Consider the following 12,789-nt stretch of genomic DNA (forward strand, 5'->3'; position numbering starts at 1 on the left):
ACAACCTGAAGAACAAAATTGGAAGATGCACATTTCATGGTTTCAAAATACTATAAAGTAAGAGAATCAAATAGTGTAATTCTGATCAAAAGGCTGACATGCAGACCATTGGCAGAATAAAGCAAGGAGCCCAGAAACAAGCCCTCTCATATATGCTCAATACATTTTCAACAAGGTGCCAAAATCCTTTAGTCAGGGAAGAACCATGATCTTTACTAAGGACTCTGGAGAGAGAATGGAAGCACATACACACACACACACACACACACACACACACACACACACTAATAAGTTTAGGCCTTTATCTTATACCATATACAGAAATACTCCAAATAGATTAAATTTCTAGGCAAAAGAGTATAAACTATAAGTCTTAGAATAAAACAGGGGAAAAAATCATATCAATTTAACAAGTATTTGTTGGGTATGACACCAAAAATACAAAAGAAAAAAAATAAGTGTGGCTTTATGAAAATGAAAACAGTTTTGGTTGAGTGTGGTAGTGTAGAAACTATAGAATCCTAACACTCAGGTTAGGGGTCCTAAATCCTTAGTCATTCTGTGCTGAATCCTAACACTCAGGTAGGAGTTAGGGGTCCTAAATCCTTAGTCATTCTGTGCTGTAAAGTGAGATCCTCTCTCAAAGAACAAAAACAACTTTTATGTGTTAAAGAATATTTTCAAAAGAATGAAAACCCAACCTACAAAACTGGAGGAAATACATGCAAGGAATATATTTGAGAGTGAATTAATCTTTAGAATATGTAAAGAAACTCCAAAACCAAACCACAGAAAAAAAAAAAGCCAAACTACCCAATTAAAAAAATGGGCAAAGAACTTTAATAGAGGCTTCTCCAAAGAAGATGCAAAAATGGCTGGTAACTATGTGTTCACATGAGCAGATGTTCAACATCACCATTCGCCAGGGAAATGCAAATCTAAACACACGATTCTACTTCACATTTGCAAGGCCAGGATTACATGACTGAACTTGGTTTGGCTTCAAAGGCTTCGATATTTTCTCTATGTTGTTCCATCTGGTAACAAAACCCAAGTTTGGATGTGGCGTTGTTCATCTTAGAAAAATTCTGAAGCTGCCCATTCTACCTTAGTTTATGAGAAAGGGCTCATCGCCACTTTTTAAAAAAAGTTTCCTATAATTCACACTTCTACTGTGCTAGGCTTTTTCTTTTCTTTTGTTTTTATTTGTTTGTTTGGCAGCTTGGCACAAGCTAGGGTCATTTGGAGAGGAAGGAACTCATAGGTTCAGGTATTTTCTTGACTAATGATTGATGAGGAAGGGCTAGTTCACTGTGGGTGGTACCACACCTGGGCCAGGTATAAGAAAGCAGGCTGAGCAAGCCATGAGAAGCAAACCAAGGATCTGGTTCTTTTCGTGGCTTCTGCTGCAGTTCCTGCCTCTAGGTTCCTGCCTTGAGTCTCTGTCCTGACTTCCTCAGTGTGGCCTGAGAGATATAAACTGAAATAAACCTTTTCCTCCCTATGTTGCTTTTGGTCGTTGTGTTTTATCACAGCAATAGAAATGTAACTAAGGCATGTCCTGCCACTCCCATGATAGATAAATGGCCTAAGAAAAATGACATAAGTAGGACGTGTCTTTGTTTTTTTTTTTTTTAATGTGTCCTTATTTTTGACATGACGCTTGTTTTTTTTTTTTTTTTAACCTATGATTAGAATTTGCACATCCAAATCAAAGCTGTGTGCTTACAAGCACACTTGCAAGGATATATAGCTAGTTCCTAAAACATTTGCACAGCTGCATTCACTGGGCCAAAAAGAGTAATTGTTTTAGTTATCACCATTTTTTCCAAAAAGAGCATTTCCATCTTTTCGCTCTCTTTTTTCACTGTGTGCGGTACCGATAGCACCTTCACCCCCAGGCAAAGCAGAGTCACTCACAAATAGTGGGACTCTGTCCCTTCTTATGGTAGAACTATATAGGAGTTTGAGACGGTCTTAACCAGGGTCCACGGAAGGCACAAGTGTGGCAGGCACAGAGGCAGGCAATGTTGGATCCTTGTATATAAGATGAGGGATGGATGAAAAAGTACTTTAGCATCAGTAAGATTAAGAGCCAGATGGGCCCGTCTGGTGCTCTGTCTGCACTGCTCTACCCATGTCATGTATGAAGGAAAGAGAGTTCAAGGCCAGGAAGTAGGAGCTTTGGGCCTGTCAAGGGAATCAGAGCCTTGTAGGAAGGCAGCTGGGGCAGTGAGTGCCATGCCAGTAAGGACAGGTAGAGCTTACACAAGAAAGAGTGATATGAAGCCCCCATCATTTTGAGCTAGAGAAGCAGACAGTGAGGGCAGAGGCTCTGGAGAGGTACAGGCCTCAGTCCCAGTGTAGCTCAGGGCTCTCCAGAGGCAGAATAAGATCAGTTCACAAAGCCTCACCATAAAGTGATCTGAGTATCCAGTCCCAGCTCTTCCTGCCACACTGGCTGACTCTGAACACCTTCTTTGAAGGTGCCCTTCCCCGCACCTCACTGTGGGCTCACACACAGAAGAGGCTCATCTGTGGCTTTGCCCCTGCAGCTGCCTGAGCTCACCTGCCTGAGCCTGCACTTTTGACCTTCCCAAGGCAGCCAGGCCAGGAGAGAGGCCACCTGGGCAGCACTTCAGTGCCTCCCAGAACTTGGGCTATCCTCACCAAGGCTGCTCTTTGGTGAAGCCACAGAGGACACAGACTTGGGAGGCTTTATAGAGGAAATACTAAATCAGTGAAACATTATTTCTAAGTTTGGTTTAGCAGCAGAATCCATTAACCTTATGCTCACCCTCTCCCTTCCTATAATAATACCAGCAAGGGGTTCAAAGGCATGGCGACTTATGCTCAGGGTCAGCACGTTTATTTCAGTTACTGGGGTTTTGAGTTTTCCAGCTGAATGATACTCTCACTTTGATTATAAGGAACCAACCCCAAAAGAATCCTTTTTTGATTCCTGCTTCTTTGGAAAGCCACACCTGCTGAAGCCAGAGGAGAGAATCAAGGCTGACAATGCAGCTCAATCAATTCTTATTTTCCTTTTTCATAAAAGAATTTCTATCAAATGGGAACAAAGTTGTGTCTGACTGATTCTGGGACTGAGGCCACTCATTGTGGCCTCCCTTATTTAGTCTGGTCTCCAGGCTAGAGGAGAGCAAAGTTCATTTCTTTTGACACGTAAATTATCAAATCCTAAAATAAAACTTGGTACAATGGTAGAAAGCAGTCCTCCAGGGAGCAATGGATAAATCCTTCGTGCCAGCCACGAGCTGGGATGGATAAACACTGACACCACAGTGACTGTGGTTGTGAAATGTTGAACTCCCTGAAGCTGTGCTAATGGCCAGGAGCTGGAATGAACAGAATGAAGCAATCAGATACATACCCCACCCTAGCATCCTAATATTGTTGCCATGGAATTTGCTTCATTCAGAAAGGACTACTTCCAACCTGGTGTTGGAGCTGGGCCAGGATTCCCTCACACCTTGACCCCGACAGCAGTGCTCGTACTCTCTGGAGCATGGTCTTCTTGCCTACCCACCCCTCCCATGCTTGCAGTCCTAAGGCAGCCCTGCTGAGAGGAGCTCACAGTGGGTTGGTTTCTTGGCTGCCATATCTACACTTGGATGCTAAATATACAGACTTCTGAGGCGCCAGCACTAGAAGGCAAAAGAGCACTGGTTTAGCATTTTGCATTCAGCGACATTCTTTTGGTGAGTCTAGAGAAGAAAACAGCCAAATTATCTCCCCAGTCAGCAAGTGTGGGCAGTAGCCCAGAGTTATCAGAACAAAGAAATAGCATTCAGGGTGCTCCAGGCCAAGCTGAAGAAAGAAGAAAATGGGGGTTTGATGGGTAGGAAACTCATTGGGTAATGGGTCAGTAATATGCAATGAACTTTCTGGATTACTGATACTTCAGTGCGGCAGGGATAGCCTCTTTGAAGCAAGTCTTCCACTCAGCCATTACTGCCTCCTGCTTCACCTTCATGACGTTCTCTGTGAATGCTCACCGTAGAAGTTCCATTTCTGTTGAAGAGTCAAGAGGGTAAACTTAAACTTCTTAGTCCTGCTTTCTGGGCTGTCTTTTTATACAGCCCCTTCTCTTAAAAGGAAGAAAACAGAGCCAGAAGAAGGTTCACAAAGTGGCAGGCTGCAGGCTACAACACAGTCCTTTCTACAGCTTGAAGGCAAAGTAAAGCCCCATGGTCCAAGCGCCATTCTCTCAAGATTGACAAGAGCCTGAGATATGCCGCATACTGTGTTGGAAGCTAAGGAAAGAGAGATAATTAAGACGGCCACAGTGACAGTCCAGCCGGGGTGCTAACAGAGGGCGCCACACACTCCAGGAGGTTCAACACCTGTACTCTGTGCCAAGGAACTTCGGAGGAGGACGCGTACGTCCCTCACCACACAGTGACAGTCTGCATACAGGGCAATGAGATTGCTCTCCTAAGGAAAGTGCCAGGTCGGCCTCTCACTGCCCAGCTATAGAGCACCAGCCCAGGGGGCGGCCTACAACACTAATCTTTAACCTTGGCCAGACCTCTGCATTACCATGAGGCTTCCCAGGATGGTTTTTCAGAAAGGCTGAGGACCGCCATTAATCAGATCAGAATCTCTGGGTATGTGTGTTCTAGACCTTCCCCTGAATGGTCATGTGTGTAAACAATGCTGAGGACTACTAACATAGAGGCGAGAATGTGAATCTAGGCCTTCATCAGATGTAAATGGGTTACGTACCTCCCAAGTGCTAGACTTTAGCGATGTGGTGATGTTACAGTCTAGGGGCTCTTCTTCATGGGCTTGTTTTCTCTGCCAGAGAATTAAGGAGCAGGGAAAATCTGAAATGAAAGAGGTAACAGCAGAGAAATCTCAAGTATTGCAAAGAGAATCAGCACTTAAAGGAAGACATTTATTGTGGGTAGGAAACACAGAGGTTGTGCAGCACACAGGGAAAAAAGACCCTCTGCAATGCAGAGCGGAGACTCGGAAAGCAAAAAATCCAGTCTCTCCTTGAGGACTGGGCCTTTTAAAGCTTCTGAAGAGTTTTTCCTCCCCTACTTTAGGGTTGGACAGTTTGAAGGCAAATAGGATGGTTGATTTGGTCCGCAACTGCTGTGTGACATGTCCTGATCTGGTCTTGAACTGTGTGACAAGCCCTGATCTGGCCTTGAACTTGTTGAGACAGTCTACCAACAGGGGCCTGCTAGTGAGAGACAAAAGCTGCCGGGTTTTTATCTCAAGTCAAAAGGGTGAGAGATAAGCTGGCTACCTTGAAAGTTCACCACCCTTACCCTCTCCCTATCTGTCTGCCTACCGGGGAGTCTGTCTAACTCCTGGTCTTTCATCAGGAAAAGGTGACAGAGACACAGTCCCTGCCATCATGGGGCTCACAGCCCAGGGGAAAAAGGCATCAAGTAACCCAGAGTCCACCTCCAATCCTGAGCCCACTGAGTCTTATGTTCCCTGTCAAACCCAGTGATCTTCACTTCTCTGTTCTCTCCAACCAGAGTCCATTGTGCTATCTATACTTTTTCTTCCTTTCTGAGTGGTTTAAAATATATCTGTGTGTGTGTGTTTGGGTATGAATATGTGTTTCTGAGTACAAATTCCCATGGAGGACAGAAAAGGGTACTGGATCTTCCGAAGTAGGAGTTGTGAGCTGCCTGACCTGGGTATTGGGAACCAAACTTGGGGCCTCTGGAAAAGCAGTGAGTGCTGTGTGCTAGTCACTGTTCTATTGCTGTGAAGAGACCATGACCACGGCAACTCTTGTTAAAGAAGGCATTTAATTAGGGGCTTGCTTATAGTTTCAGAGGTTTAGGCCATTATCAATGGTAGGGGACATGATGGACAATTCTGCTCTGAGTAGGAGCATACACATGCCTTTATAAAAAGAGGCACCCAAAACAGAATTTAAGGATTTTTTTTTGGGGGGGATCCACAATACTGTTTCTGTATGGTACAATTTTCTATCTGTACTATTTTATATTCTCAATAAAGAAGAAGGGTTCCAGGTTCTCCACATCTTTATCAACACTTAATTATTTTATGTTTTAAAAATAATAGCCAGGATGGAGAGATGGCCCAGTGGTTGCTAAGAGCATTGGCTGCCCTTCCAGAGGACCAGAGTTCAGTTCCCAGCACCCAAGTGGCAGCTAACAGCCATCCGTAACTCCAGTGGAAGGGGATCCAGTGCCCTCTTCTGGCCTCCACAGGCACTGTGTGCATGTGGTACATAGACATACATGGAGGCAAAGCATTTAGAAACAAATATATGCATATGTGTGTGTATACATATGTAATATATTTTCTACTGCAAATATATTTGATCATCTATTTGCTATATAGTCATTGTATAATATTATATAATAATATAAATATGTTCATATTTCTTCTTGGGAAAAATGCCAATTTGGAGTCTTTCCCGGTTTTTTTTCATTGTTGTTTTTTAGATTCTGTAGCTCAAGCTGGCATTAATCTCGTGATCCCCTTGCTTCTACCTCCATAGGATTATAGGCATCTACCATGATGTCTGCCAACCTTTCTCTCTCATTCATTCAGATATGTATTTGTTGTTTCTGTTGAGTTGCAAGGTCCCTTATATTCTAGACATTTATGTTGTTTTATCATGTGTATGATTTTTCAAAGACTTTCTTCCAGTCTACAGACTGCCTTTTTATTCTGTTGTCTATGTCTTTAGTGCATGGTGGGGGCAGGGTTTGGTGGTGCTGAGATCAACTGCCTGTGGAAGGCAGTTACCTGCCACTCAGCTCTAGCCCCAAAAGTTTTTAATTTTGACTCGTCCAGTGCCTGTATTTTTCCATAATGGGTACCTATGCATTAGTGTTAGGACCATGTCAAATCATGTGTCATGGAGCTTCCTCTGCTTTCTCCTAATAGTTGTACAGTTTTCAACACTTGTGTTCACATCTTTAGTCAGTTTAGAGTTAATATAGTATAAGAAAAGTGTACAACTTCCTCTTTTTGCATATTTAAAAACCATCATTTTATTATGTTTTGCCTGCATGTGTATTTGTGTACCATGTGTGTGCCTCATGCCCAGGGAAGCCAGAGGAGGCCATCTGATACCCTGGAACTGGAATTATAGATGGCTGTGATCCATCATGTGGGTATTGGGAATGGAACCTGGGTTCTCTGGAAGAGCAGCCAGTGCCCTTAACCACCTTCCCTGCAGCCCTGAGGACCATTTTTTCAATACCAGGATTGTCCTTTCTCCACTAAGTGATCAAAAGGTCGTTACATGTCAGGGCCTCAACACCGCGTGTTTCAGCTATTGAGCTCTGAATCACTGTGACAGGTGGTGTCAGTTCAAGGTCAATCGGCTCTGTCCAAAAGCAAATATGTGGGTGAGCAAAACAGCTCCCTGTGGCATCCAGAAAGCAAAGAGTTCCCCAAATCCTCTTCCAAACCATGTTCCTCCCAGTGGCACCAGAGGCTGGTAACCAGGCTCTTAGCCTCTGATTTCTGTAGTGTGGGGACAACTAAGACCCAAACCATGACACCACATCTGCAGATGCTTACTGAATTGTCCCTTCTTCTTTCTTATCTTCTGAGATGCAGTTTTAACTCCTGCAGTTGATTTTTCATAATTATAGCAGCAGATATCTATGGAGGACAAGCCGTGTGCCAGGCTGTATTCTAAGGGTTTATACATATCAGGCTACTTATTTTTTCTGATGGGATGTATGCTATAGTTTTAACTAGGTTTGGCGCCTTCAGGTTAATTAACTTTCCCAAAGTCATATGACTAGTAGGGCCTGTATTCTAGCTTGGTGGCTTGGCTCTGGAATCTGTGGGCTCTAGTGCCTCAGGCCTCCTGGCTATGGGATTTAGAGACTAGACAACCTTGGCCCTTGAGCTACATGCTTCCTGGATGTTCCCTTGTGAAAGCAATAGTCCCAGAAGTGGTGGTTCCAGTTTCTTTACATTTCCTTCCGGGCCCCATATTCCAGGAGAAATGTAAAGCAGTTTCTTTCTAATTTCACAGAGAAGGCAACGGATGGCTCCCTGCAGAGCGAGGACTGGACACTGAACATGGAGATCTGTGATATCATCAATGAGACGGAGGAAGGGTATGTTTTCCTGGGAAACTTCTCGGTGTCATTCATAGCTTGTCAGTGTTCAGTGTGGCGGGTTCACCTCTGGGGAGGTTTTTTTTTTAAGTTATTATTATTTTCAGTCTGTTTGATGTGACGTTAGTGAGCTAAAATTTGGTAATTTGTCTTTTCCCACCCCATGCTCCCCCGCATCCCCATAGCAGTGTTCCAGTTTGAGGAGTGACACGTCTCTATCATCTGCTCTGAACCATGAGTAGAAATGTATGTCATCTACCTCTCCTCAGAGCCTGCTTCCTTGTTGAAGACACAGGAGCTATCCGTACCCTGGGATGCTTTCTAGGGTGTCATGGAAGTAGGCCAGAGTGTAATCATCAGACAAAGGAGTGACAGAGGGACACCCATGGCTCAGAGCAGCTGAGCATGTTTGGCGTGGGTGGACTCAGCCTCACCTGCTTGACTCTGTGCTCTGCTGAATCGGTTCTCGGTGTTATTGTGTACTGTGTCCGCTCCTTCTCTCCAGCTCTACTCTATCCATATTTCTTATAGAGTACTCTGATTTAGGGTTTCTTCCAGACCATAAACACCCATTTACTCTTACTATGTTCTTGTTAACTCCAGAGTGTCAAGGAGACCATCTGGGACTCAGGCAGCCCAAGGCTTGTATATTGGTATTGTATATTGATAGTTGCTTGCTCGTCCTCTCAAGTCAGTCCTGCTTTCATTTGACAGATGCTTACAAAGTGCCTGCCTTTTGCAGACACTGTTGTAAATATGAGGGGTGCAGCAGTGAGTGGGACACAATTTCACCTCTTGGGGAGGTTCCAAGATTAGAACAGGAGGCAAACTATGAACAAGACAAACCACATAAGCTGTTCAGGTGGGCTGAGCACTATAGGGAACTCTTGGGAGGAACTGGGCAGTGAGATGGTATGGTCTGCCTTTAATCAAGAATGGTCATCCATGTTCAAAATGGGCTCACCAGGGCAGGCCAAAGATGGAGCAGGTAAAGCAGTAGTGATTTATTACGGCCATCCTCTTGTAGACTGATGATGTAAGCTGGACTTAACTGGTGGTAAGGACGAGGGAGGCATCATTAGATTCTGGTGAGATTCAGAAATTAAAGCTAATAGCATTTGCTGGTCTGGAATATGAGGGAAATGTCAAAGATAACACCAAGGTTTGGGACCTACAGACAGCAGGATGGAGCTCCTAGTGCCGAGGTGGAGCAGGCAGAGAACAGATCTAGATCTGAGCTAAGGTGAATGTGTGGTTCCCACACTAGGACTTGCCTAGGAATGCCGGGGAGCTGTGGCCCAGCCTGTGCCCACGTATGGCTGTCTCCAAAGGAGAAGTGCTGCAGTTGCCTTCTAGAGGGGCCAGCTTTGAGCTTGGCTTCTGGAACAGTGTGACTTGTACTCAAGGTAGCTTAAGAAGGGGGTCCAGGTGGCTCGAGGTCACATGGTGAAGAGGGAGTATTGGGAAGCAGACTGGAAGCATGGCTCAGGTCCAATTCTCATCTGCACTTTTCCCCTGAAGAGGAATGCATTTACTTCTTCCCTCTGCTCCTGATTCAGGTTTCCTTCCAGAGTAGTCTTAAGTTTTTAACATAAAACCCTTAATTACACACCTTTGCAGCCATTTTTCAGGTCCTTTAGCCTCACTAATTTTTTTTTTTAGCTCCTTGAAATCTGTTTTTTTTTTTAAATTTATTTATTTATCATGTGTACAGTGTTCTGCCTGTATGTGTGCCTGCACACCAGAAGAGGGCACCAGATCTCATGATAGATGGTTGGGAGCCACCATGTGGTTGCTGGTAATTGAACTCAGGACCTCTGAAAAGACAGGTAGTGCTCTTAACCTCTGAGCCCTCTCTCCAGCCCCTTGAATTCTTTTTTTTGTCCCCAGTCAAATATCTAAGTGTTGAGAGCAGAAAGTCTAAGAACTCCTGGATCTTCTTCCCTCTAGAAAATGTAAGTCCCTTGCAAATTGTGAGCAACCAGGGACCTGCTTCTCAGCCACAGCTTCCTGGAGCGCCGGTTATGCATTCCCAGAGCTCTGACCTCTTGTTCATGTGTTGGAATGACAGGATGGTGACTCTTGAAGAGTCTGTGCTTGCCTCTGTTGTAATGTGTGTGCTGAAATCCCTCCCACATGGAGAAAGCGAAAACAAAGCACACTCACTGGCTCTCCCTCCTGAGTGCTGCTCCTCTTGTTTCTCTGAGCCAGTCTCCCTGCCTCTAGGTGGCTCCCCTCAGTTACTGGATCACAACACAAATTTTACTCCTCTGGCCCCTTCCCTCTTAACTTGTCATATTGTGTGGTATTACACTGGGCTTCAGATCTCTGTGATGCCTTTTAGTGTCTGTCTTGCCCAACAGCCTGCTAGTCTGTGCACTTGAAGAGGGCAAGAATTCCTCTCTATCACACTCACTGTTTTGTCTCTTCCACAACACAGTTAATACATAATTAGCTCCTCTGTCTCTGTCTCTGTTTCTCTCTCTCTGTGTGTGACAGTTTACACATAATTAGCTCCTCTGTTTATCTGTCTCTGTTTCTCTCTCTCTCTTTCTCTCTCCCTCTCTCTCTCTCTCTGTGTGAGAGGGACTAACCTCAAAGTTGCTCTTTAGAGGAGGATGACCTTGATTTTCTGATCCTCCTGCCTTATCTCCTGAGTATTGGGATTACAGGTGTGCACCATCACACCTGGTTTATGCAGGGCTAGGGATCAAACCCAGGGCTTTGTGTATGCTAAGCAAGCACTCTACCCAACTGAGCCACATCTCAGCTCCATAATCAGCTCTTAATAAATATTTTAAAGTGTGTAAAGAATTAATGAAGTCCCTAAGGCAGTCTGATGAGAAATGCAAGCATCTAAATACAATCATAACACAGCATGACAAGGACCAGACAGAGACAAAGAAACAGAGCAAGAAAAGATGCATATAGCTACAGAGACAGACATGTGCAGGGACTCCCAGCCAGCCTGGGGGCTGTCAGCAGCAAAGCCCTTTTGAAGGAGATGACACTTCAGTAGACTCTTATAGGATACCAGGATATTAGCAAGACAAGGCAGGTGGATGACAGAGAGAGGGCGGAGCCTCTAGGCTGGAGAGCAGTGTGTGTGTTGCGTGCATAGGAAGTATTGTAGTGTGGATTGGGGGAGGGGGAGCTGGCGCCATCTACCTGGACTAGAAGTTTATGTCACCACTCACTTACACAACCCAACTCCCTCTCTGCCTCAGCTTCATCAATGATTTGTCAATAGTGCCCATCTCATAGAATTACAGTAAAGATTAGAGGAATAAGAAATACACAGACACACACACAGTAGGTGTATTGTGGAACAATCAGATACTAGGCAGGCTTCAACGATCTGGATCATTTTACAACCATTTTGACTGTTCCTGGCTTACCGAGTCCTTATGCTACAGCCTTCAACCTAGAGTAACGTGGGAGATCCAGTAAATGCAGTATGGAGGATGGTTGCTGAGGGTGTGTGTTCAGGAGAGACGCTGTGACAGGAAACATAACTTGCAGCTGTTTGAGAGACACCGAAGAGCTCCCCACTGCCTAAGAGAAGGGCTGGAGTCTGAGAAGGGTGTGGGTGGCCAGAGACTGGTTTTGAGGCCCACAGGACTGCCCCATGGGGTCCTCACCTTTCTACTGAGAACCCCTGGGGCCTGGCACACCTCACACAAGCCCACGTTTCCCTTGATCCTGCCTGCCTTCCCGATTGTGGCCCTTGACTCAGCAGTCGTTCCTTCAGCCTTTGGTAGCTTCTTTAAGTCCTGTGATTCCTGCAGCCTACTGTGATGCTCTGCTCTGACACTTCTCCCTCAGATCAGCAGAAAGAAAGGCTTCTCTCTACTTGCCGGTAGCACTTCCTGAAGCATAGCACCTGGGAAGGGATTTTCAGCTTAAACCTAACCAGAGCCTGCCTGCTATCTGATTGGCCTCCACCCATAATCTGGGAATGCTGACGTACTGTTAGCCAGAAATACACAGTCCTCCAGGTAGTGTCTGGTTTTCTCATCATGGAAATCCAAGAGAGAGGGTGTAACTTGTCTGCCTGGGAACAGTGGTGAGCAGAGCCTGCAGAGAGGAATGGTTAGTCTTCTCTAACCATTATGTTACCTGTTTTCTTCAGCCCAGCCCACCCAAGCGGATAGCTGCTGAAATGCTATATTTATAATCTGCATCCCTGTTGGAAATCGCCCATACTGTAGAAGTCCTGGTCTAGGGCTCATTTCTGTCTCCTCAGCCGTTTGACTCAGGAGCCAAGAATTCAGGCAGAACAACTGTGTTTTAAGTTGGAAATAGAAAATAAGAAGTTTGAGCCTTGCCAGGCGGTGGTGGTGCACACATTTAGTCTCAGCACTCCAGAGTCAGCGGCAGGTGGACGTCTGCATATGAGGCCAGAGTGGTCTACAGAGTAAGTTTCAGGACAGCCACAGCTACACAGAGAAACCCTGTTCTGGCAAACAAACAAACAAAAGAGGTTTGAGTCTTAAATTGTTTTTCATTGTGTGTGTGTGTGTGTGTGTGTGTGTGTGTGTGTGTGTAATATCTGTGTGGGGGCATTCTATATGCATGCGGGGAGTCCAGCAGGGCTGGATCCCCTGGAGGTAGAGTTGTAAGTGGTTGTGAGCTGTCTGATGTAGGGACTAGTAAACATACCCCCGTCCTTTGCAAGAGCGGCATG

At 45.1% G+C, this 12,789-nt stretch overlaps 1 protein-coding gene across 11 annotated transcripts in view; it reads left to right on the forward strand.

The window, feature by feature from the left end:
• Tom1l2 (target of myb1 like 2 membrane trafficking protein) overlaps positions 1–12,789 on the forward strand; it is a 123,588-nt gene that overhangs the window by 57,603 nt on the left and 53,196 nt on the right. For 6 of the 11 annotated variants that reach the window (XM_060363616.1, XM_060363617.1, XM_021639543.2 and 3 more), the window contains exon 2: positions 8,018–8,102. The exons of the other annotated variants lie outside the window; for them this stretch is intronic. In XM_060363616.1, coding sequence (XP_060219599.1) covers positions 8,018–8,102 — 85 coding nt within the window. The remainder of the gene's footprint in view (positions 1–8,017; positions 8,103–12,789) is intronic. 11 annotated transcript variants of the gene reach the window in all.

Source organism: Meriones unguiculatus, chromosome 11, assembly GCF_030254825.1.
Source record: "Meriones unguiculatus strain TT.TT164.6M chromosome 11, Bangor_MerUng_6.1, whole genome shotgun sequence".
Lineage (NCBI taxonomy): Eukaryota > Metazoa > Chordata > Mammalia > Rodentia > Muridae > Meriones > Meriones unguiculatus.